Source organism: Chaetodon auriga, chromosome 16, assembly GCF_051107435.1.
Source record: "Chaetodon auriga isolate fChaAug3 chromosome 16, fChaAug3.hap1, whole genome shotgun sequence".
Taxonomy (NCBI): domain Eukaryota; kingdom Metazoa; phylum Chordata; class Actinopteri; order Chaetodontiformes; family Chaetodontidae; genus Chaetodon; species Chaetodon auriga.
In genome coordinates this window covers 2,824,567-2,851,482 of record NC_135089.1, presented here as the reverse complement: position 1 = coordinate 2,851,482, position 26,916 = coordinate 2,824,567, and the positions used below count along the sequence as shown (strand labels likewise).

The 26,916-nt window shown below is 43.7% G+C and overlaps 2 protein-coding genes across 2 annotated transcripts; both read right to left on the bottom strand.

The window, feature by feature from the left end:
* Window positions 1–8: 8 nt before the first annotated feature.
* On the bottom strand, window positions 9–13,299 carry fam83fa (family with sequence similarity 83 member Fa). The gene is made up of 5 exons (XM_076753553.1): window positions 12,794–13,299; window positions 7,605–7,772; window positions 5,774–5,895; window positions 1,961–2,862; window positions 9–1,513 (listed from the first exon to the last, which is right to left on the bottom strand). Exons 1-5 carry the CDS (start codon window positions 13,265–13,267, stop codon window positions 1,464–1,466), a joined length of 1,716 nt encoding a protein of 571 aa, XP_076609668.1. The 5' UTR covers window positions 13,268–13,299; the 3' UTR covers window positions 9–1,463.
* A 1,417-nt stretch (window positions 13,300–14,716) lies between these two features.
* grap2a (GRB2 related adaptor protein 2a) lies at window positions 14,717–26,400 on the bottom strand. Its single transcript, XM_076751548.1, has 8 exons — window positions 26,107–26,400; window positions 20,874–21,034; window positions 20,687–20,778; window positions 20,149–20,268; window positions 18,108–18,297; window positions 17,509–17,598; window positions 16,721–16,837; window positions 14,717–16,011 (listed from the first exon to the last, which is right to left on the bottom strand). The coding sequence occupies exons 2-8, from the start codon at window positions 20,949–20,951 to the stop codon at window positions 15,832–15,834; spliced, it is 867 nt and encodes a 288-aa protein (XP_076607663.1). The 5' UTR covers window positions 20,952–21,034; window positions 26,107–26,400; the 3' UTR covers window positions 14,717–15,831.
* Between the last annotated feature and the right edge of the window lie 516 nt (window positions 26,401–26,916).

Below are 26,916 nucleotides of genomic sequence, written 5' to 3'. Positions count from 1 at the left end.
GACATGGAGCAGATGAAGATTTGTTGTATTTAACCCTGTTTTACAGACCTCAAGAAGACATCAAGCAGAAGACGAGATTTTGTGTGTTAATCTCAGAACTTAAGGCGCACATTGAATCATCGCGAGTGTTAGACACAAACTGGATTTCAGTCTCACTTAAATCACATGACAGTCTTCTCTGTGCAGGCAGACCAGTAAACATGCTGTTCCTATGGGTAACACTGATGTGCCTGAACAGAACTGTGCATCCAGACACGTTTGGCTCAATTCTGCACTTTTCATCAGACAATGTTTTAATTTTAAACACCATCTTTCTTTGTGCATCAGGAACAATTCGCACTGAACGTCACATAAAACTATGGAGCTTACTGAACTTTTCACAAACACACACACACACACACACACACACACACACACACACACACACACACACACACTCCACGGCACCTGGCACCCTCTCCATTGTCTCTCTGTTGGACTGATTATATACCTCATTACATATGTTTGTTTTTGTGTACATCTCATATCTGATACAGTCATGATTTACCATATTATTTCTGTTTCTATTACATATCTCTATTCTCTCTGTATTAATACACACAGTAAGTACCATTACCAGTAAATATCACTCACTGTTCACTGTAAATACACACTGTTGACTTCAGTCACGCTGCTTTCACTTTCAACCTTGTAATTTAAAGTAAGCTGTAAGATGAGATATATCTGCTGTTTTCAGGGCTTTTATTCCATCTCTGTGAGAAAGTTGTGATTATTTGCATCTCAAGTGGTTCTCCAGGATTCACATTTTAATCTCTGCCAGCTTCAAGTGAATAAAAACAAAATCCCAACTTGTGTGCAAACACGCACGGCGGTGAGCGAGCGTGCAGAAACAGGCTCGTAACCAGCAGCTCAGCGTCGCGTGCATTATTCACAGCCGCACTCTGATGAGCGCCTATTCTGTTACCGCGGGTCTTCTGTAAGGCGACACTCAGGGAAAACAGCCCCACTGATCACTTTTCCTGTCTCTATAGCAACCAGGTCAGCTCACAGGTGTGATGTAATCCACCCACGCTACCTGAGTCACAGCCCGGGCCCCTCTGTGCTGCTCAGGTTCAAGCATACGAGCGTGAAATACAAAAACAAGACTTCACTGGAGAATAATTTAATACAAAAAACATAGAAAAACAACAGAATGGCGATGAAATCTGCCTCCATCAGCGCTTTGGCTCAACACTGAGGACGTTCTCCTCACGTGATTGGTTAAACATCTCATCGGCGGTCGCTGCCACGAGGCACAGAGAGGACTTTCACCCCAGCCTGAAGCCCTGACCAGGCCACAGGCTGGCTGCTCTCAGGTCTGGTAAAATAACGTCACCTGTTACAGAAAGGTGAGACTGTGACTCTGCAGCGTGTTTAATCATCAGATCCTCCGGCGCTCCTCTGACTGACTTCTTGGTGTCGTCTCATGACTGGATGCAGTTCTTCTTTTGATGTCGCCGTCGACTTTTGGATCCTGTAAAAAAAAAAAAGAAAGAAAGAAAGAAAGAAGAGATTAATTCAATAATAACCTTAATTAATAAAGAGAAGAAGTCACAATCACAGCGAGGGACAGCAGAGCATCTCACTACTTTTCTTTGGCCACGTGTGCAGAGTAGGTTATCTTATTTCTGTCATCAGTTGCTCATGTTGGTGTTTACAGAAACTCAGATATTACGATAATCACCAAATTCTTCCTGAATCATTTAAGTGATTTTTCAAGCAAACATGACGGGACAATTTCACTGTGCACTAAATATTTTTGGACTGTTGATGTGACAAAAAAAACATTTTAAGATGAAAAATAGGAAATTTACATTTTACAGACCAGATTAATGGATATAATTATCTGCCCATCAATCACTAATTAATGACACTGTCAGATGAAACAGGCCGTGTGATAACAGACCACATGAGGACGTACCGTCGTCGTCTCCTGTGTTGATGGTCTGCAGAGACATACTTCTCTGAATGACCTTCGAGGGCTTCCTGAATTTGGATTTCAGTGGACCTGGTTTCTCAATGATCTCAAACGAGTCCTCTTGCTCATTTCCTGCGACGCCATTGGTCTCTGGCACTTTGTAGGATGGGGCGGGTTTCTGAGGCGGGGCGGGTTTCTGAGGCGGGGCGGGTGTATGAGGCAGGGCGGGTTTCTGAGGCGGGGCGGGTTTCTGAGGCAGGGTGGGTGTTTGAGGCGGGGCGGGTTTCTGAGGAGTGACCACGTCTTCCTCTATAGTCTCTGTGCTCTGATTGGCTCCTCTGCCTTTCAAGAAGTGCCTGAAGGAGCTGCGCTTCTTCACTCCGACGGCCTGGTTCTTCTTCAAGCCTCCCTTTCCGTCCTCGTCCTCCTCCGCAGGCGAGCCAGGACTCTGTAGGAAGACTTGGTCCTCCTTTTCCTGGATGTTCCTGCCGGGATAAAGGATGGTGCTCTGCAGGCCGTTCCTCTGGTTCAATCCACCGACCATAAAGTCGCTGTGAGTCGACAGGTCTTGAAGGGAGCCTGTTAGACCTCTACTGTTTCCAAAAACTAAAGAGTATTTCGGATTGTGGTATTTATGTGCAGGTACCTTCAGGTCGATCTGTCTGGAGTCATTGACAGACACCTGAAAGCGAGATGTGGACACTGGTCGAGGCCGGATGTGCTCCACCTTTGGCTTCGCGATGGGCGTAGGGAGAGGCGGCTTGGTGATGTTGAACTCCTTGTAGAGGTCCACCTGTTCAGACACGGCGTACAGCTCTCTGAAGTCGTTGTCGAAGAAGTCGACGGTTTGTCCCGACATCACGGTGATGGTGTTCCTGTCCATCCGAGAGGAGCTCCAGGTGAAGCTGGAGGAGAAAAGAGGGATTTGAGCCAAAACCGTGGTGTAAAAGTAAACTCTCGAACATTAGATGAGAAGACTGATAGCACTTAGACGCTGTAGCTACATATGAAGCTACTGTCAGCCCGTTAGCTTAGCATTAAACCTGGAAACAGGAGGCAACAGCCAGCCAGTCCAAAAGAGAACAAAATCCACCTCCCAGCAGCACCTCTAAAGCTCCCCGCTGAACATGTTGCATCTCGTTAGTTTCATCCGCACAAAAACTGAATTTTTAAGGGGGGTTATGGGCTTAAGGAGCTATTTCTTCACCAGGTAAGTTACCTGGAAAGTTACTGATTACTGGCCAAGAAACACTGTGGTACATAACCAGCAGCCCCAAGGATGGTGAAAGGTTTTCACGTTTGGTTTTTATACAGATGAAACAGACGAGATAGAACATGTTAATGAGCGAGTTTAGGAGGTGCTTTAAGGAGATTTTGTTATTTCAGGCTGAGTGTTTCCCTGTTTCCAGTTCTGATGCTAAGCTAAGCTAATAGCTGCTGGCTGTAGCTTCACTTTTACAGTAGAGGGGGTAATCAATCTTCTCACTCAAGAAAGCTAATAAGCATATTTCCCAAAATTCTCAACCATCCTTTTCCACTCGTAGTACCAAATACTTCATGTACATGTTTAGATTACTCTGCTGTTTAAGCATTTTCTGTTTTGAAAAGCTTCGAAAACTTCATCTAAATGTCAAACAGGCACAATTTTCTTTATATGAACTTCCAGTCATAATGAGGTATCGCACATGAGTCAAAACACGTCTGCTCTCGTTTCACTTTGCACGAATCAGTCATTCCAGTTTCGATTCCAGCGTATCACTAATGTCTTCATAAGGTGCCGTGACAACAGTTTCATCACTGATGTGGTCCCTGACGTGGTTTACCAGAGGCCTCGGAGCTGGATGATAGAAGAGAGGTGATGTGTGGAGGGATGAGTCATCTGTATTCAGACTCAGGCTTCTGCATGCGCGAGCTTAACTTGCTGTTCTGCACATTGTGTCCAAAACATTTAAATCAGCTTATTTTTGCAGGGAGTCTGGGTCAAGGATTTGTCCATTTCAAGCGAGGATCAGACAACGTGAGCTCCAAAGAGCAAACGCGGCATTGTATTTTAATGTCAGCTCACACACTCGCCAGGCTAATTAACTAATTAAACATGAGCTCAGCAGATTCCTGTGAATCCGACTTTACACACATTCATCCATTTCACTTTCATTTTTATTATCATCACTACTGATTACAGCATCTCACCGCTTTCTACAAAACATTTTCCATCGTACTTCATGTGGTTGGACGACACGTCTCACAAAAGAGTTCATTTTGAGCATACAGACGCCTTAAATGCTGATTTTAAGGCTGTGCTACAGCTAAAACAGCTAAAACAGAGTATTTTTACAGAGTGGTATTAGTACTTTTACTTAAATAAAGGACCTGAATACTTCCTCCATCACTGGCCACAGCCAGAAAGTGGCTGTAAATAAAGTAACTACACGTTGAGCCATTATGTGCTAAATCACACCATCCTGTGATGTGCAGATGGGAGCGAAGGGTTAACGATTGTGGGCGGTCTAATTATTTCATGGAAGCTCGTTAATCATTTTGAATCAGCTCTCAGGTGACGCACACAAAGCTTTTTACCTCCTCATAGTAATCAACAAACAACAATAGGTTTGTCTGCAGGGCCGGTGGTTAATAAGGACAGCGCAGTGCAAAAAGCATTCCCCTCATTCCACAGTTTAACATGCTGCACAGCGTCTGGGAGGACTTATTGGTGTGCTGATCTGTAATTGATTTTCTATTGTGCTTTAGTCGGCCGCCGTTATTGTTGTTTTCAGATTTAAAGCCTGTCAGGTCCTCACATTTAGATCTGAGGGTGGTAAACAGGCGCCATCGGCTGCTTTAGGTTCACATAAACAAAGGAACAAATATGCACTGATGTTGCAGATTAAAGGGCCGGTGTGTGGGATTTAAGGGCAGGCAGCGGAGAGCCTGCAAGAAATGCTAAAGAGATAAACAGCTCATTCTAAACTGACAAAAACAATTATTTTTAGGTGTTTATACACAACCTGAACACATACTACTGAATATTATATGCCACTTCTGCCAATAGATTCACCTAAATTATAAGTATTTTATTTAATTATTGGTAGATTTTGTCATCATTGTTGTCAAAAAAAAACAATCTCTTGATGGTAAGAGCTTCATCAGCTGGTGGAGTCTGGCCAATTATCACATGACTGAGCGTCAGGAGATTGTTTTTCATCCTTATCTGAAGCTTAATCTGTCACTTTTTATTGAGGGAAGCCAGATTGGGCAAACTGAACTCAACAGGACAAACTTGATGAACAACACCTGCTCTGAGATTTGCTCATTTGCATAAACAAAGCCCCTAAACTTGTGGTTTGTGGGGAAATTTGTCCTGCTGTCAGGAATCAGCAGACAAAACAGCAAGTTTAGCAAAGTCAGTCGTGACATTAGGAGACAATTAGAAAATGTTAATACAGCTGCTAACGACGTGTAATCAGAGTTAGTTTCTATCCAAGTGAAGCACTGCGAATGAGGCGTCAGTCAGGCGCCAGAAGGCGACTGGAGAAGAAGAACGTCACTCAAACCGTGAAGAAACGAGATGGAAACATGGTGTCTATGTTGGATCTACATGATTGTTTGAGTATGTTTACAGTCACTGAATGGCTGCACACAGATCTGATGAGTCGTCTTTAGGTCACATGTTTCACGTACATCATTATTTATCCGCCCGGTCTGTGAGCGCTGCTTTTTTTGGCATTTCAACACATTTTTCCAGCTCAGCCAAGCGTTAAAGCTCCTCTGTGATAGCTTTCAGGCTGAATGTGTGACTTTAAGGCACCACGTGCTCACCTGTAAGATCCAAACATGACTTTCTCTCCGTCGACCAGCATGTATTTGGAGCACAGCGACCCGGGCAGCTTTCCAAAGGACAGGGCCAGCCCTGCTCCTTTCACCATCCGAACGCGGAGGTTCTGCGGAGAAACACCCACTTAATTACACATTTCAGTTAGCTTAGCATCACACGAGTGCGCCTGAGTAAACTCACTCGGCCGCAGCTATCAGACATCCCTCATATATCATGCATGGCTGATGTAAGGACATGCCAAGCCAAACTTCGCTAACACAACTCGCTACATAAAGTCAACTCTCTCAAGACATAAAGGGTAAAACCTGAAGCCTGTAGTCACATGTGTTTACTTAAAGGGAAGAAACACAAAGACAGAAAAGGACATAAATGCTGAGCAGACGCACTGGGAGGAGGCTCTCCTCTGCTGTCAACCCCAGCGTGGGTTGAAGCATCGAGTTACCGCCTTTGGATCCGTTCTCAGGATCTATCAATGTTCATTTGTAGGAAGTAAGAGTAACAGGGCCCGGCGCTCTGAAAAGGCCTTTCACAGCTTTATCAACTGACACCACAATGGCCACGTATTCCAGCGCTCCAGTTAAACTAGACTGGAGCTACAAAACTCTGCGTACAGCAGATAAGGCTGGGTATTGTGTCCCTGTGGCGATAGGATGACAGTCTGTGCTGCTGCTGGCTCTTAATCTGCATCAGAGAACAGCATTAAAATGTAAACTCACAACAGATGATGAAATCTGACCCTGAGATGCTTCAGCGGCTTCCTTCTCCAGTCAGTCTAAAAGACCTCGTGTTTCACACCTCACGTTAAACATTTGTATTCACCTCTTTCACTTTTAAAGAAAATTAGTTTTTTGTAACATTACCAAATTTTCCAAAGGTGAATTTAAACTTCATGTGTGTATTTTCTGTGGAAATCTACCAGGATCTTTCCTCATTCACCTCTAAGTCAGACATGCTCTCACAGTCCTGCCACATGAATTCATGTATTCATGCTGCCATTTATTTCAGCCATTCATCCATCTCCTTCCCTGCTCGCTAACTCGTTTCCACGCGCCGACAGCACGTGACGTTCAGGTGGAACAGCAGACTCCTTATGTAGGATTATGTAAATCATCTTTTCTGTGTCTTCAGATTATTTGCTTATCTTCCACCTCCAGCTGCTATTGTCCCACTTCCAAGTAACTTTCAGTCACACCACAGGCCCTCTCACTCACATTATTTCACACAGCATCCATATTTTTACGATAATTATGTGAAAGTGTATCTGCTATTATCATCAAATGACTCAGTTTAGCAGCATAAAAGTTTGATCATTCGATTATGAAAATGCAAATAAACATTACAAACTTTAAACAAAGTGTGGGGGTGAGTTTTCTACAGTTGTTTTTCGAAGCTCTGAGCAGCACTCGTGAAACTCCTTTCACCTCCACTGTGAGATATCAGCAGCACAGATCTGAAAACTCAAACCTGAAACTATTCGTGGTTTGAACACGTTGACCCTTTAGAAGATAAAAGAGCAGAGCGCAGAGGTTATCGTGCACTTGTTGAAAGCTTTTGATTTGGCAATTCATCATCATGTTTTAACAGGCCAGTGGTTTTACAACACCGCCAAACGCCTCTGAGGTCATACTGTCTGTTACTTATGAGGAAATCCGTGTGACATATGATACATGATGATTTTAATCCATGACAGGAAGAGCTGCGACCCACTGAGCTGCTTCTGTTCAAACCCTCCACGTTCATCTGCTCTGTGCTTCGTGTTAGCAAGCCTACTCGCTCTGCAGCGCTCTGACAAGCTCCCCAGTGTTCACTCCTCACCCGCAGATGCACTGCATTAATCTGCAGCCGAGTGCACATATCCAGGAAGTGGGGCACGCCCCGGGCCTCCAGGACGGCGTAGACAGCCACCCCGCGCCGTGACGAGGCATCCAGCAGGTCCTGGAGGATCTGCAGGTCTGTCAGGAGGTCCATGACTATGGCCACCACCTGAGGAACACAAGGGGGGATTTAATGAGGCCAAGTAGAGACACGGTGGAGGAATTTAATTTCATACATTTACAATTTGTTTTCTTCATACTTGACCTTCAGTGTTCCCATTTCACCTCTCCTCACCGCAGTTTGGAGGGAAACACTCGATGTTTCACCGTTGATCCTTTACTTTAAGCTCATTATTACAGGAGTTGTTTTTTTAATTCGGGGTTGCTACTTCTACTTAAGTAAAGGATCTGACTAATTCCTGCATCACTGGGCAGCAGGACAAAGCACATATGAAATTCTGGTGATTGGCGTTCACACACTGTCCACTGCACAGCAGAGAGTGTTAGCAAAAGCTGGATTCTTTATCATTTCATCTGTTTGTTAAACATCTCCGTGCAGGCAGGCTGGTACAGACTGGTGAGCTCTGTGTGTGTTATTCATATCACACCTGGGTATTTCTGGGCGTTTCAGGTCAAATTTACCTCTTTGACAGCAGCCAGTATGTAACCCTGCTCCCATTGTCACAGCAAGCACAATCACAGTCTAAGTTTAAGAGCATCATTTACAGAGGAAGTAACAGTTGAAACCTCCGTGGAACTCGTTATTCCAGGTGATTAAGTAGGTTACTCAAGACAGTTTGGACACAGTCCAGCAACGGCTATGATTAACTTGCACTACTGCGGTGTTCAAAACCATTACACAGTACAGGATCTGAGCTCATCATCATCCTGTCACAAGACACCGCACTCACTGTACCACAAAGTACTACAATACAGGAATCCTACAGTACACAGAACTGATGCTCTCCGTTCCATTCCTCTTTTCAGAGCATCTTTCATACTGTGTCTACATCCCATTAAACAAACATGGAGATTATTTGCAGTGGAGCGTTTTACAGCTGCCATGTTTTTATATCCTTGAGTGCAATTCAGACTGATCATATGATGATCATCCACTTCCTTATTGCAGCTCTGGTGGACATGTTTGGGCCTGATCCAAAACAAGTTTTCCAGAGCAAACAGCTTCACAAGTGACAGCAGCGGGACAGAGTTTCAGATTAAATCAATTATTAAAAGGAAACCGTGTGCGAGTCTAAAGGAAGTACGTGTTAATAAGTATTTACTGGACTGTGTGCTGAAACAGGTTTCCAGAGCGTTGCTGTTTTAAGCCGTGCCGGGCCTTTCTCTGACCTTTAAATACAATACAACAACAACAACAACAGCACAGTAGCTGCTACGTCTGTCCATCACTTTGGTCCAGACCAAAATATCTTTATTGTTTGTTTGTTTTTTCAAATACAAGATTCTTTGACTGCACCTGGATCGAAATGACTAATATAGGCATTTTCTGCAATGCTGCTCTTGAATGTAGTTGAACCAGAAGCAGCACGGTTCTCCACCTGTAGCGCAGAAAACCATTTCTGCTTGAAGCCACATTAATCACACAGCCCGGCTTTGTCTCTTGACTTTTGCACGCCTTTTTATAAGCACAAGAGTGACAATCTGAACTTCAGGGTACTGAAATGCGGAGATACTCTCTGGAGTATTTGGCACGCTTTCAGGAGGAGATGATTTAGTTCACCTTGAGGGGAACAATCTCAGCATGAGATCAGCTGATTCAGCTGTCGGGGCCTCCAATTGGCTACTGTGATCAGACAAAAAAGAGGATTTACACGCGTGTGCAAGTATGATCAATAATTCACCCAGAACAGCTCTACAGCATGGCTGCCGTCAAAGAGCTCCAATGAACCGGTCTCTCGGTGAGTCACGCCGTCTGGTCCGGATACGTTTGCTGCTCCCCACCCCTCAAAAAGAGAAACTATAGTCTTTGTGCCAGTTAGAACAAACCCTCCCTCCGTACCCTGCAACTATCACCTCTGCACATCCAACCAAACGCATCTGAACGTTCCTCTCTCTAGTTAAAGTCTGCATACCTAAGAGGTCAGCCAATCAGAGGGAGCCGTGGGAATCTCTGAGTGGGTGAGAGACAAATAAAGAAGAGGCTTGTTAAGTACCAGCCCTAACCTGGGCTGCAGGATCGAGACTGAACAAGCCTTTATCTCTCCGGAGCAAGTCCTGATCTGAGCTGACATTTAGCTGTGCTCGGCCTCCTCCGTCCGCACCACGTATGACTCAGCTTGTTAAAACCTGCATATATTGACTCTCCCATTGATGCAGATTTGATGATTGATGCCGAGGGCTCAGCTCACCCTCCGCTGTTTTTATGCCTTTTTGGAAAATTCGACACGATTCTGAATACGCCTGTTAGATCAGACCGGTACTCTGTATGCGCTTCGGTTATATAAAAAACTTGCTGTGTTATGACTGCAGCTCAAATTAGCCGTACCATGATGCTACATACTTTAGCGTACAGAGGGAAGGTTGGGAGTGCCCGGCGTATTTCTGCTCTTTCTTTATCTGTGTCTCATTGCACTGTGTTCTGATTTACCATACATAAGAATACGCAACATTAAAAAATACAATCACAGGGGTAGGGTTAGGGGTTAGGTTAATCACAATCACATCCTGGTTTTAGGACCAGGAGCAATGATGACATTGCGGATTTAGTTGTTTTCTTCTTATATCAGACTCTTATATTAACTTCATGCAAGCAAAGACATAAAGATCAGTACATTTTCAGGATTAAATGAATAATTTCTTCCTATTTTCCTCCAATCAGTATAAACAATGTGTTTGTCTGCTTTAACGTCACCTGCCAAAGACAAAGGCTGTGGCATGCTATCTGTGTTAGTTAGCTTGCCACTAACTATCTTCACACCGATCATCACCTGGTGAGGACGATGACTTGATGATGACTGGAACCTGCCAGCTTTAGCCTCCGTCTGTCAGAATTATATGATTCACGTCGCCTGTCGAATGAAGCGACGGGGAACATTGCAAAAGCATTTGGAGACATCGTTTTTAAGCAACTAACTCACTGAGATTAAGCGTTAGGATGAATTAACACAAGCTGGCTGCAGCTGATAAAACCTGCCGATGACGGTTATCATCTCAGCCGACAGAATCCACGGCTTGAGTGAAGTCAAAGACGCTTTGTTCGGAAACTTCGTCGTTCCATTTTCTCTTGTGCAGCCCAACAAACACCTGGTTTACACTTTCTTTCAGTTGAAGGATGTGAAGGATTAGAAACTGAATTGGTGCTGACATACTAGAATTATTCATGTTCCTGGCATTAACATGAGATTTAGGACACACCAACAAGCTGAAACACATAGTTTCTCTGCAATGCAGGAGATCACGAGATGAGATGTTGGGCAATAACTCTGAGTATCAATTTTATTTTCCCATCCTCAGACATTGAGTGGGATTCGCTGGACTTGTTGAAACCGATCTGAAGTTTGTTCTCTTTAAATCCACAGAAGCACTGCAAAGCAGAGTGGAAGTACTCGCCTGCAGTTCTCGGGGTTTAAATTAATATTACAACATATATACAAAGAAGATCTGCCGTGTATCAATACACACGTGCATCAATAGTTTGACATTCTGGGAAACGTGCTGCTTTATGACACAGTTCATTTTCTGACTCATTCAGTCTGTCTGTTAATGACACCACTGCAGCCGCAAGCTGGTTAGCTTAGCTTAGCATAAAGCCTGGAACAAGGGGATGCTGCAAGCCGCCTCATGAGCGTCTCAGAGTAATACGTTGAGGATCATCTGTTTAATCCGCACACAGTGTAAAAACAAGCAGCCATTTTATGGTGTTTTGTGTCTTTCTGCTGCTTACACACCAGCTGTCACACCGAGGCTGAGAACGGCCATGTTTCTAATAATTTTATCAATGTCGTAATCACTAGTTCATTATTCCTTATTCCTCGACTTGAGACATTGGGTTTGTTTTATCACGATAACATATCAGTTTATCTCATTTTCTTGAGAGAACAAAGGCCGAAATCTGCAGATAACATTTCATTCATCGTGAGAGCTGCAGCAGATTAAACAGCAGGTAAACGTACCTGCAGATGTCACCTTGGGCCAACTTCAGGCCTCTTTTAGCGGTTTGTTTAAGGTCAAATGAATCTGTCACACTCGTGTCTGGGCTTCCTTTACGACACCAAAAATCAGAGTCTGTTTTCTCTGGATGGATGTAAAAGCTTTAAGCCTGAGAGTTTATTCCCAGCAGCCTCGTGGATCCATGAAGACGGGACACATGTGAAGTGGCAGTAATTGTTCTCAGCCTGAAGCTCTCTGTCACATGATCAGCAGCAGCCAATTATTTTGAATATTTCAGATCTATTCTTCTGCTGAGGGCAAAGTGGGTCAAGGACTTCCTCCATTATGTACAAGAGGCCACCGATAACTTTTATAGCAGAGTCATAAATTTGTATCACATCTTTTCAGGTCAGCTCTGTGGTCTGAGAGAAGAGTTCACAAATAAACTTTTAGTAGATCCAATTTGCTTTTCAGATCATAAATCTCTCTACCTGCTCCTGCCGGCCTCATTCTTTACAGATCATTGCCTTTCTGGCTGAATTTCACTGCACACATCACATTTTTCTTGCAAAAATGTAAAAACATCCTTAATTCTAGCTCTTCAAATGCAAATATTTGCTGCTTTCATTGAGTATCTTTGATGTAATGAATCAAACCTGACCCTGGAAAACTGGCAAGGACATTTCTTCACTATCTTCTGACATAAAAACACAGAAAATCGATTAATCAAGACAATAAGAGATTCATGGATGATGAAAATGATTGTAAATTGCAGCCCTGATTGTTTTTAGGAGCGTTTGACTGAGTTTTTAGTTTTTAGTTTAGTTTAGTTCAACTCATGATGTCATGTTAGATTAAAAAAGTGGGAAGAACATAACCAGGAAAGGAGTAATTTCACCAAAACGTTTAACTCCTCTGAGATCCATCCTCAAAGGAGAGAGATGCTGGTCTGTAGTGTTGGTGTTAGTGGAAACAGGCTGAAAAGCTGAACTGCCTTTGTTTGACTTGAGAGATTCAGACTTGTTGAGTCACGGCTCTCAGTCTGTCTTTGCTGTGGACTCTCTCAGGTGTTAAACTTACCTTGTGGGCCTCCTGGATCAGCCTCCTCACCACCTGCCTGATGTGCGGCCCGGCCTCTTTGGGTGGATGGCTGTACATGGACACCCGGGTCACCCCCTTGTAGACCCCGCTGCTGCCCGGCCAGCCGATGTCCAGAGATGGAGCCTCGGTGTCGGACATCTGGGGCCAGTAGGTGGAGTGGACCCCGGAGTCCGCGCTGGGGGACTCCTTGGACTTCTCGTGCTCTCCGGACTCCGGGTCGCTGTCCGCGTCGTACTCCTGAAACGTTTTGCGGAGGTGTTTGACCTCCTTGGCGGACAGGAAGTCCTTGACGTTGTCCTCTTTGAGGCGCATCTTGAAGGCGCCGTCTCCGCTCCTCAGGAGCCGCTCCAGAGCCGCCCGCTGCTCCTCGCTGTAGTAGAACTCGGGTCTGGATTCTGGGATCTTCTCGTTGACGTGCTCATCGTCCATGCACAGCAGCTGAGACTCCGCCATAGCAGATCAAAGTTCCCCTTCAGTCGCTCCTGGTCCGCTGCTCTCCTGCACAGCCTTACCTGTGCGTACCAGTCCGCCAGGTGCTCAGGTGAGACGCAGGAGGCGGGACCAGCTACTGTTTGGAGGTTCACACGGCGACATAAAGCCAACCAGGTTACTGGAGAATTTCCTGTTATAAACCTTTCAGAATAAAAAAACATTTGTGTTTGTCCTGCTTGAACTGGTGATGGAAACTAAGTACCTTTACTCAAGTACTGTACTCAGGTACTTGTACTTTACTTGAGTCTTTCTTTCCCCTCCCATTTTCTACTTGCATTCCCATAAAAAAGTGAAATATTGTAGTTTTTGATCCACTATTCATTTAAGTTACTTTAAAAATTAAGAATTTTACATACAAAACACATGAAGATCCTCTAAAATATGATGATAGTCTAATGAGATCAGATAGAAGAGTAGAACAGTCACAGGGGACACTTTACTACACTGAATACTTTTACTTTTAATACTTTTCTTGATTATACTTAGATAGTTTTACTTAAGCAACATTTTGGCCACATTGAGCAAAGTCATGTTTGGAGAAAAAAGGTGCAGGACTTCATGAGCTGAACACGCCTCCTCCTGCCGGCTGGGTGGATCGATCGATGGTCGAGGGAAGAATGGATTCAATTAAAAACAAATCCTGGAAGCAAACATCACACGGTGATCCTGAACACACCTCAAAATCCACAACGGATTACCTCAAGAGCTGGAGGTTTTGCTGTGGCCCTCACAGTCCCCCAACCTAAACATCATCATGTGTCCTGTTTTAGCAAAGAGTTTCAGAATCAGCTGCTGGATGAAAGTGTAATAAATCTTCCTTCATCTCTCCTCATCAACACCAAAAATGCAGCTGAGGCAGAAAAGGGAAATCAGTCACATCATCAGTCGCTGGTTAATGAATGAAACTGTCAACATTTGCTCTTTCAGATTTAACGTATTTTTGTGAAAAAGGTACACTTTGGAGGGCTGGTTTGATGGTGTGTTCAGGTGCTTCTCGCCTACTTGTAAAGATGAAAAGTGTCCTGTAACCACATTCTATGTACGAGGTTGAGTGGCTTGATTACTGGTGTTTTGATCCGCGGCTCCCCTTGTCGACATGTTGAAGTGTCCTTGAGAAAAGCTCTGCCATCGATGGAGTAAATGAAAGGCCCTTTTTGAAGCGCTTTGCTATAAAAGCACTATATAATCACAGTCCATTTACCATCAGTCACGTATAAATACATCAGCCCGGCTCTGTGGTTAATGACGGGTTTTACACATGAATAGAAGTTATATGAATACATTTATCACTGAGCATGTGATTAAGTGGGAAATTGCAACTCGTAATATAAACTTAAGCTTCTGCAAATGTGAGCTTTGAAGAAATGTCATGTAATAAAAAAAAAAAGAAAAAAAAAAGAAATCCCTTTAAAAGAAAGTCCCGTTTGGTCGTCTTTTATTGTGACATACAGTAATGGTTTCTCAGTGAAGGTGCCAGAGTAAAACAACTTCCCACCTTCGGATATTGTCCTCTAATGTTTTAACACCTCATAGCGGAAGCATCACACATTTGGACAAGGCGACAGATGTATTTAATGGGGAGGGGGTCAAGATCTTTGTGCCACACCACTCCCTATGTGGGACATCTTCTGGGTCATGACACTGAAAATTCTGGACTTAATGAGTAATGAACCTTTTTTAGGTGGAGGAGGCAGCTGCTGCATCCTTCAGAGGATCTAGTCTGGGAATTAGGACGCAGGCTCTAATCCTGCTTTTATTTTGAAGTCAAACTTTGCTTCCTTCTGGTTGTATTGTGGCTGGCCTTGGCTGCTGTCATGCAGCTGGGCAGGACTTACCTTTAACTTCAGAAAGGTATAAACCAATATCAGGATTCCATAGAAATATGGTAATAAGAGCTGAGTACACAGTAAGTCCTTATTGTTAAAATAAAAAACCTTCCTGAGAGGCTTTTCTTTGGCTGGATTTCACCCCAAGACCCTCTTCATCCACAGTTACATTTAAAAATGAAATCAGTGATAAAAAAACTATTATATTTCCAAGTCAATGAGCACTCAGACGTCTTAAGATGTATACTGAATCTTTTGTGATCTAAAATATGCCTTCATGAGTTGGATTACAGTCAGTTCAACAGCAGCCCAGCCAGTGAGCATTTTGCCAATGATTACCTGCTGTCAGACATGTCAGTAGAGAGGAAAAGCGCTCCTGGGTGCCAGCTGCAGCAGCTCCTGCTTTCAGGGAGTTCCTGTGGTTTTGTCTCTGCTCCTTTTTGTAAATTACTGACACAAAAATATTCAATCAATCCTGAACAAGCACTGAGTGGCAGCATGTATGTGAATATTATACAGTATACAGTGAAAACACCGACTGACTCAGTCCTGAGGTGCCGCCATGTGGTCCAGAGATTAGATTAGATGAGTCATTGACTTCTCAGTGTTTGTGTTCAACAACACAAATTCAGGGCCGGCGCACCTGCAGAGCGAGTCTGCGGATGTGTGCACATGAAGAGCGTCGCCCGGGGTGTTTTCTCACAGCTGTATTGTGTAGTTGGCAGGAAACAGCCCGCTTTTCCCCCGCAGCCTCCCTTTCCACCACGACGCGTCAGAGCGATCCAGCACCTCGATGACGTCCCCGGCGCAGAAGCCGAGCTCGTCGTCTTCCTCTGCGGTGAAGTCGTACAGAGCCTTCACCTGCACCACCGACGCCCTCTGTGGGACAGCAGGAGGACACCAAGTGACGCTCAACACCTCGATCAATGCAACTGATGAAGAGGAGTTCAGTGCTTTTATCATGACACGAGCTTTTCAGTAAATAGGAATGTGTGCCCTCAACATACAAATAACTCAAATTACTCATTTCAGTTCTTAACTTGTTTCGTTTCTTCGCTCTAACTAATAACGAGCACTTAAAATACTCAAAAAGGATCTGAAAACTTCTTCCACCAGCGTCTCACTGCGAACACTTCGGCACTGAAGCATGTGCTGTCTAATGTTTGTGAAGTGAAGGACGTCGGCAGGAACGAGTCTTCATCAAAGGACGTCAGCAGCTGCAGGACTGAAGACGTTTGATAATGCTGCTGAACAAATCAAGTAATGTCATGACACAGATGACAGAACTTAGGGAACAAATCTGTTATTTTCAGTGGACAAACTGCTGTCAGGGATACGCTGACATTTGACGGCAGAAATGACTAAACTGAGGTTTTAAAATGAGTCAGAAATTTGGACGTTTGCTGGCAAAATTCCAGTTCTGGTCAGATGACCTGATTCGTTTTGATTATACAGTAAATGATGTGTTTAGGACTGTTTGTCAGACAGTCATTTGATGACGCCACTTCTCTCAGATTAACAGATTACGGAAAAGTAATCCTGAGCTGCAGCTCTGCCTCGGACTCCTTGAGCCCGGCGTTTTCCTGACCTGAGGCAGAGGCATGGTTTCAGATGTGCGGCGGGGAGGATAAGCAGAGCTGACGGGGCTGCTTCTTCCTGTGTGACCGATGGTGTGAGCTCGCTCCTCCAGACCAACTCGCTTAGCCTGGAAAAGAGGGAACAACACAATGTTTACGTTTGTGCTTCTGAAACAGACACAGTCAAATATTACCGTCAAATAATGTAACAAACTTCGATGATGCAGCACCTTTCAATGCTTTACGATAAAAACAAGACACATCCAAAAGAGAATAAAAGACACTCAAACGTCATAAAAACAACTGAAATCACTGAAAAACCCTTTTGAAAAGGGAATTATTCTATGAGTCATAATGGTAGAGAGCCGTGACTCCCACCCAGGACCACCTGTGCCCCCAGGGGAGTTTTTTTGGCAGTTGCTGAGGAAAGATTGTGGTTTTAACTTATTTGAAAAAAATAGGAAATATTACAGAGAAAAACATGCATCCACATAATGAGTCAGACACTGAAACACCTGAACATGACGTGAGAGTGTGAAGAAGAGCAGTCGAAACTGTTAGAAGGGATAAATGTTTGAAAGATCTCGTGAAAAAATACTTTTAGAAACAGCGGAAATCGCTGCTTACGGGCAGTGAATAAAGTTGAATAGTTAGCAAGCAGTAATACAAAAAGTTAGCTAATAATGTTTTAAAAAACAGTTCAAATAGCTACTGAGCAGTTAAAGTAATAGTTAGCTGTAAGCGATGGATAAATAACGACTGGTGAAGGTCGGGAAAGGCAGGTCGAACGTGTGCGTACCAGCTGGTTGTGAGGCTGATCTGAAGCTCTGCGCGGCGACACGGCGGCTGCAGCTGTGTTACGCTGTTCGGGCAAACTTCCTCTCTTCACCTACAAGAAGGAAGCACACACAGAGGAGATAAGAGCACGGCGCCGCATCAGAAAGTACAGCAGAGCAGGAAAAAGACAAGATTCTGCTCACATGCTCACAAATCAACCATTTTCCTTCTGGTGTGCACAAAGATGTGAGCGCCTCGCGGACTCCAGGGCAGCAAGGAAGCAGAAGCAATCACATAAACACACTTCAGGGAATACGCCAACTTCCCATATGACGGTAAACAAGCGCAGTAGACATTCTTCTAACTTCCTAAAAATATACTGACACTGAGCAAACAATAACACACGTTAACATTTGAACAGTGCATGATGTAAAGCGAGGTGTCCATTGTGCACACGCTGTGGTAGAATAACAGTCAGTTTCACACAATAACCAGATATATTTTTAACAAGTAACCCACCGACGAAGGTTACTGTGGCCTTCTGGTTTCTGACAAGATAAACTCTTTACGGGAAGAGCAAATCAAAGCCGAGCAGACGAGCTGAACATAAATGTGTCGTACCGACTGGGCCGAGGAGGGGCTCTTCCTGTCCGAGCTGCCATCGTTCAGGTAAATCTCTCTGGTTTTAGAGATGGAGGTGACCTTGTAGAACTCCACCAGCTTGTTTAGAGAGGTGAACTTCTCAGACCACAGGAAGTACTGGCCTTTGTTGTCTTTCATCACTTTGAAGTGCTGAACGTCACTCTCGTGTCTGGGGGGAGATAAAGCGTGCACACAGGAGTGCAGGGTTGTATTAGCTGGACCTGAACAGCCGACGGCTCCCCCTGCTCCATCGCTCCAGAGCTCCAGCTGAGTCCTCGGCTGGATTGTCCTCTGCTGGTCAATGTACAAAACTACAACATCAAAGTTTACAGGAAAGAGTCCACAGAGCATCAGTAACAACATCGAGAGCAGTCGAGTTAAAGGCCGTGTGCAGGCTGAACGTGTTGCTGCTGATCTTAACGGCTGCAGACACGTTGAGGTAAACCAGCTGAACGTCGCGTTGGAGGCCTGCTTCACTCCGGCTCCGTCTTGTTTACTCTGCCGCTGCTTCTGCAGCTGCCTCTTCATTGTAAATATGTCAAGTTTTGCAGAGTTTGCAGCACATTAGAGAAACTAAGAGGGAGAGATAGTGAGTCAGAGTTTACATATATCGATGGCCACAGAAGGGAAATATTGGTTTACTGACGGTTAAATCAGGTTAGTAAGTGTAAATGACCTTTTAACAGACTTCAATCACACTTTTATGTGATAAACTATGGGACTTTTTTCCTTTTTTATTCCAGAGTGTGGTTTGAGAGCATGACTCATCGATTTCAAAGCCTGCCCCCAAAGTCAAACAGTCCAGATTTGCTCTGCCTCTGTTCAAACTGTACGCTCGCTGTCAGACATATTGTTCCTGAGGTCCATCTCCAGACCTCCTCCTCGCTCTCAGGCTGCTCTCTGCGCTCAGGAAACATCTGCGCTCAGACTCTTTTCTCCAAATCCCCCAACCAATAGGACACCGAGTGTTGTGCTGACCAATGAAATGACCCCTGCCTCGCTGCAGGTGCGTTGGCTTCACCTCTCAGAGCGTCCCTTAAAGGTGGTTACTCTTTAACCGGGGTCATCCACTCCCGCCCTCTCGCTCTGGCTGCAGCTGATCATCTCATCACTAATTAATCTGGTGAAGGCTTTTTATATCGACTCTCTCAGTAACTGATCAGATATTTACTGTAAACGTGTCACCACGTGGCTAACAGTTAGCATACCAGCTGGTTACAGATTAACATTCATCCTTCTGGCTAATAAGTTAGAGACGCTGAGTCGATGACAATGAAGTTTGCGTCGTGACAGAAACCCACACCTGTCAGGCTTTCTGACACGCAGAGTTTACAGCGATAACAGCAACAGATTTACCATCAGAACAGGTAGGAAGACAAACGCAGGCTTTTAATTTGGCCATGTGAAATGCCAACTGTTGCTGGTAGATTGTATCAGCTGTAATAAAGCATCATCTTAACATTAGCTCCATAAGTCAGTTGGTGCATGATGCTAACAGACTGAAGTTAAAGCTGCATGTCCCAGCTAATGATCCACGAGGAAGACATGGACATAAAGAAACAGACCTGTCCTCATGTCGCGGTGCAGACCTGGCACAGGGACAGGGTGTCCAGGCCTTATGGAAGTCATGCTGGGTTACGACTGCAGGAAGTAAGCCAGTTAGCTGGACGTGCTAAAGCAGACAAACATGCTGCTGAACACATTCCTCACTCATGTGTTTTGGTTTCTGCGAGGACAGAAAAAGAAAGCTTCATAGAAGCTCCTTTGATATTTAAAAAGCAGCATGAAAACAGTAGCTGCAATCACAAACAACAACTACTCAGAGGCGGCTTTTAGCAACCAGGAAAAACAAGACACAAAAAAGACGAAGATCAATACGAAAGTGATCTTGTGAATTAAGAAATCTTCTACGCTGATTAAAGCTCCATCACGGGCTTTTCTTCAGGATATGACGAAGTGATCTTCGAGACTGATGAATATCTTTGCACTTAATTTACAGACAAATACTATTTTCACTCACTTGACGGAGATGGAGAAGTCTCCGGGGGAGCTCTGACACCCTCGGATCACAAAGTCTCCCACATCTTTGTGCCTCAGGAGTTCCTCTGCAGCGCTGCGACTGGCGTCCTCCTGAAACCACCTGCATGCACACAGAGGATATACTGCCGCTGCTTATCTGATGTAAACCAACCTCACATAACCTGCTGCACATTCTCTAAACAACAGCAGAAACGGCAAACCTAGAATGAAGTATTTTCACAGCCCTGTTCCTGGTCTCTGGGGGTTATTGTCAAAAAGTCCGAATCAGTCTCAAGTGCTACTAAACTGACTTTACAGAGGCACAAAGAGAGAAAAAATTCATTTTTTCTTATTTTATCATTGTTTTATCTGCTGTCCTGTCGCACAATTCACAGCCGTCGTCACTGGGATCTCAACATGGTTTGCACAGGTAGAATCAGGAGGACTGTCAAATGATGTATATTTAGCAAAGGTTACGAGAGGAATGAAGTGGATGCCATCCCAAATAAGGTAAGAAACTCCCCCACAAACTCTGTCACCTCGGAGTCTGCATCTCGATGTAGTTTTGTGGTACAAATCCTTCCAGTCCGTTCATCTCTGCTTTATACCAGTCATCCTGTGGGCTCAAAATCTGAGCAGAAAGAGCAAAGAAACAAGAAATCACACAAATATACTAAAAGATTTTGAAACCACATTGAGAAAATCATCCAATCAGCAAACACTGACCTTCAGTATGTCACCCTTTTTGAAGCTGAGCTCATCGTCTGCTGTTGCAGCAAAATCATACTTTCCTCTGGCTTCCATCGGCACAGGCTGAAGCTCAGGAAGGTTTCAAAAAAAGAAGAAAAGGTGCAACGGGGCGATCGGAGAGTCCACCACAGGTGCTTCTATGCCGGGAGAAAGAAAAATGGAGGAAGATTAAAAAAACAACCCTCAGCTCTTCAGCATGCGTTCGTTTAAAATCTGCAGTTTGTCAAGAGGAAAATGCTAAAAGAGCGTCAGAGACAAATCAGCCCTGTGGGAGCAGAGAGAGACGCCTCTCTCCGAGGTGTCAACGCCGATGAGATCGCTCTGTTTTTAGAGTGATACACACCAGCTGTGGTTTGGGGAGGGTCACAAGATTATCTTTAGGAAGTCACAAGATGATTTTAAAACGTTGAAGTGTAGTATTAGACAGAAATGTTTATATTTCTGACTTTTTGAAAAAATGTGCTTTTTACGACTTGCAGCCTCTAATCTAATAATCAATGAAATGGCCAATTTAAGGACGGTTGAAAGAATAATTTTGCCTTCATAGTTCATCACAAAACAGAAACGTATGTCCTAAAACTTTATTACAGGCAGCATATTTCATCCAAACGACTTCTGCAGTGTGTAGAGGATTAGTGCGACATTTTGGGGAAATACGTTTACATCAAAAGCAAATATAGAGCCGCAAAATTAAAATATTAAACCACATGCAAGTCATTGACAGAGAAATAGCTGAATATTATGTTATTCTACATAGTGACCTTTCTTATGTTTGGGCTCGATTCACTGTTAGACCTCCTATAAACAACCTTACAACACTCCTATTACCTAATACACTGATTGGTAGTTTAGGAGTGTAGAGGAGCGTAAAAAGTCCATCACTCAAAGACACAGAGCCGTGTTTAACAGCCGTGTCTCTGAGGCCCCAACATAATGTGTGATTTTCTGTTGAAAAAAAAAAAAAAAAAAAAAGTGTCGAGGTGATAAAAGTGTTAAAGGGGTTTTTGAGCTGAGGCCACATAACCTCCACAATCCAAAGCACAACATTTGGGCTAATAAAAGTGGTAAATGTGCAGATGCACAGACTCGATGTGCAGGCAGAGAGACCCTCTTCATGATTTAGAGCTGATTTTAAAGATTTCTTACACAATAGTCTTCATCGGGCTTCTGTTTGCTTTATGAGGGAAGACAACAAGATGTTGACAACATCTAAACATTAAACTCAAACACCAGTGTTACCAGTGCGTTAATCCACTTAACCATTTAATCCCTCAGCTCCTGGTAATTACACAGTAATTGGATGAAGTGGTCAGATGTGACGCAGCTGTCTGGTTCCAAGCTCTCGGCATGAATGAAGAACATGGAAATGTGGAGAGTAAAGGAACTGGAAATATTCATTTGTAATCTATTTTTAAACGAGGAAGAGTCATAAAAGCCACTTCCTCATTTGTTACAGTTTATCCACAGATACACAAACAGGGTGGGGTCACAAAGATCAAAAAATGTAATTAAATAAGAGCTTAACTTCTGAAACTTGGATCAAAAGGCAAATTAGAGCTACAGGCAGAATTTGAGTCCCATGATTGCCATTACTGTACGTTGGGTGTTACATTTGGTTATTTTCCCACAGACGTGAATAAAACCTTCCCTCAGTTTGTGGTTGTGGAGTGAAGGATGTGGTGAGCAATCGTGAAAAAGCCTTTGCATCACGCATGCAGCTGTAGAGCGCATTGCAAGCTTACAAGTTTCTTATTTGAACTCAAGTATCTTAGTAGTAGATGTACAATGCTCATGGTGTTCACTCCCCACGAGACAAACAAACATCCTTCAATGAAAGATTCACATACTTTTAATCTGCACACACGGCTTTCAAAATAAATCCAGACTGCTGAACGTTATTTCTTATATTTCTGAGGAGAGAGGACCTCTTTTAGATAAAAGCTTTGATGACTGTGTAGCTCAGCCAATTTGAAAAAACAGAAATGAAGATTAACAGAAGAAGGAAAAGTCACTGAAAAGACTGAACAAACGGCTCAAACTGCTGTTCAAAAGCAACGGATGAACAGTTGGAGTCGTTCGTCAAAAGCAATGGATAAAACAGTTGAAAAAGCTGCTGTGAAGAATGGAGGCGCGCTCCTGGAGGTGTCGACAGCTAACTCACCGGCGTTAGCATCACCTCATGGCTGGTTAAGACGGAGGCTACAGTGAGCGCTTAAAACAACATTCGGCGAAAACATGACACAATCATCTGCATTGACCTGGTAGATGAGGTGAAGTTTCAAACAAAAAAGTGCCGACTCAGGACAACGACAGTATAAAGCAATAGATAAGAGAGTGAAATCCTTAGCTGAACAGTCGGCTAACAGTTAGCTAAAACTACTGATTGGTGCTAAATCTCAGTCAGCTTTCGTGTGATATCCACTGATCCACCGCGTCAATGCTCTCTCAGAGGTTTGTGTTGGGGGGGGGGGCTTTCCTGAAGTGTTTATGGAAAAGAGCATCGCTGAAAGCGTTCTGAGTCAAAGTGAAGGAATTCATGGACGGTTTGGTTTGGTTTGGTTCAGCAATCCCTTTGACTCCTGCTTTATATTCATTAGAGGGCTGATCTCAAACACCAAATTCATCCATTTTCAGTCACTGCGGTGGGTGTGATCACAGCCTCCAGAATTCATCTGAGACGCTGAAAAACAGTTACGGATTTGAAAGATTATTATTCATTTATTCAACCTGTTTTCTAGCACACTACTCGCTCCTGTAACCCTGAAACGCTGCGACGGTCAACTCGCTGCCATGTACCAAATTGTTAAGTTGACACTCAGACATGTTTGCACTTCTACCATCACTTTGTGTCATTTGTGTAGAATTTAACCACAAATGTTCTGACAGCGAGGTGGTCAGCATGGCGAGTGGTTTTCCTGCAGTGCAGCCAGCTCACTGCATGACACGTTCACAGACAAATAGGGCATTCTATACACTGTCAATACGCTGGAGGCGCGGCCTGCAGCCAACAGTACTTTCATTATTGATTAATGTGCAAATTCTTTTCTCTGCTGATGTGAACATTTTGCGGGGCTGACACCGTCTGATTGGATGGCTGATGAGCTCTTGGCCAACCAAATACTCATCGCTGGACAGTCGCTGCTGTTGGTTTCATGAGGAGAAAAGTGCTTCAGAGTCTGCTCGCTCCAGTCTGTGCATGCCTTCCTGCTTCCCTGTCTGTGGCAGCCTTCAGATTTGATAGGCTGTTACTCATAACGTATAGCCAATCAGTGCTGTGGGCGGGACACTGGCGAATACAGACAGAGAGATGTGGCTGCATCACAGCCAAATCAGCATATTCTTTTATTAATTTCTAATATTTATTATAATATAATTATTATTATTCCTAATTTTTCAGAGTAAAAAAATTTGTTTTTGTCTGACCAACAGTCGAAAACCAAAGACAGTCAGCTCACTATCAGAGAGGACAAAGAAAAGCTTCTGAGGGTGTGGAACAGGTGAATTCTTGGCATTTTGGCTGACAAGTAACAATTTGAAGGATTAATTGATTATTGAAATTGTTTCAGGGTGCTCTGTCCACTGAAGATGTGAGTCAGTTCTTCAGTGTCTTTTCAACTGTGTTTAATAGATTCTGAAGATATTTTTGTTGATCCAATCTGAGGTGATGTAGAACAAATTCCTATCAGCATTCAGCTTTCTTCAACAGTGCAACTAATCGTATCACTTGTGAGTTGAAGTGTTGCCTGCAGTGTTGCATTAAGTTTCACTGTCTGAACTGGAGGGGGGGGGGGTTTCTCTGATTTTGCACCTGCATCATTAACGGCTCGATCTGATGCATCAGTGTGACAGCAGCATTTCACTGTTGTTACTGCTGCTGGTGAAAAAAGTTTAGTTTAGTCCAGCGGTGCCCGACCTCGGGGTCACGCTCCCTCCAAGAATATGAGGGGCTGTGAGATTATTAATGGGTTTTTTTTAACATTTTGGATTGTTTTAGTGAAACTTTGTTCATTTGGCCAGTTATTCAAATGGAACCATGTGAGCGGCCTGGAGGGGAAATCTCTCTTTTGTGGAACTGCTAACAAAAACACATGAGACATGTGACAAGAAGCCCTGTTTGATCAATCATTTAGTCTGTAACAACTCAAAAAACGGAAATGATATTTGGCAAAGAAAAGCAGTAGATTTGCACATCTGGGAAGCTGGAATTACAGAATGTTTGTCACTGCTGCTGATTATATCTCGATCAATCAACTAATCAATTGATCGTTTGAGCTCGAATTTTCTGCATGTTGTCGCGAGCTGAGCTGTCAAATAAAACAAGCTGCAGAAACAGACACCTTTGGACTGCGGGAAATTTTATCAGGCGTCTTTCACAACTTTTCTCATGCTCACAACAAAATGGTGCATTGAGACAATAATTAATTCATCTGATTGATTAACCGATTGTGACTGTGTGGCTAACGGCAGTCGACTCATCCCTCAGTGCTCTTGATAAGCCACCACAGGGTGCAGAAGGGTGTGTGCCATGTGTGCAGCGGAGGATGTCTTGACATGAGGTCGCTCACAGATCAAACAGGGCACTGACCTCTAACGCCAGAGTCTGACCTCTGTGGTGACACACAGGCTGGTTTACACACAAATCACACTTATTTTTCAGAACGAATAAAACTCTGTTAATCCTCTCTCACACACCAACAACAGCTTTTAAAATCACTTCCCCAAAGTGAGGGGAGTAAAAACATGCAGCGGAGGAACACACAGGTCAAATCAAACAGCAGCATCCATTAAACAAACACATACTTAACAAACAAATGAAGACTTAACCTGTGTACCTGTATAAAAGTACACCTGACTGAGTGACACAATCCAGACTGGAGTGCAGCCTGCTGGTGTCAGCTGAATAGATTATTAATTCAAAAAGCCAAATTATTATGTTTAATGGTGGTGTTGGCTGTTATAGACGCTGCAGAGATTTTCAAACGGGGTTCATTCAATTGAAAACAACAAATTCAATCACATAATGTAAAAATTTCAGCTAAGGTTTTGTTTTATTTAACGTGGAGATGAACGATAGAGAAGTGAAAAATAGAGAGAAGGAGAAAGAGGAAGAGATGTGAGCCGTTACTAAAATGAATCATTCTTACAAGGAAGTCTGGTGTTTGATTTTTACAAAGTTTTTATGACTTTTAATCAACATTGTTCATCCTACCTTTCCTCCTCTCTGGAGCGGAGTTCAGTTTGTGGGGTTTATTCTAAGGCTGGCCTCTTCTTCTTCTTCTCAAGTGTGAACACAGCAGCATATTTAGAAGCCCGAAAAAATGCTCGCATAAACAAATAAAAAGTTTGGGTGAGAGATGTTTTCCTGCTCTGTTAACTGGCTGAACAGAAAATACTCTGGTAAAGACGGAAGATATATGTACGCGGCGTGTCTCTGCCTCTGCGGTCGTCGCTCCGCTGCACTGACGCCCCAGGCCCGCCTCTCTTCGCAGTGCCACCACGGGCTGTAGAAAGTGTCGCTTCCTTCCGCATTTTCAAAATAAAACTCAACTTGTTGACACGTTCTATGCCAGTTTCCACGTCTGATTGACATCTTGTGAAATAGCTTATTCGCTTTCTTGGTGAGAGTCATCACTGTTATGCCTGTCCGTTTAACGTTAATTATGAAGCTACAGCCGGTTAGCTAAACTTAGCTTAATGACTGGACACGGGTGGAATACCTATCCTGGCTCTGACCAGCCTATTACCACAGCTAATTAACACAATATATCCTGTTTGATTCATCGGCACAAGAAACAAGAAAACAACGTATAATCTGCTGCTCTACAGTGTAATGTTAGCGTTCCTATGGATGGACCTTTCGTGACTTCCTGGTGTCGCCTGACAACTTCTTCCAATCAAGAAAGAGTCTAACACAAAATAGCGAATTTGTTGTTTTTAGATTTCGGTTTTGGATTAAAACAGCAAGATATTACGTGTAAATTAGTGGTATTTTAAAGTGCTGGTAGGACTTTTAATTGGT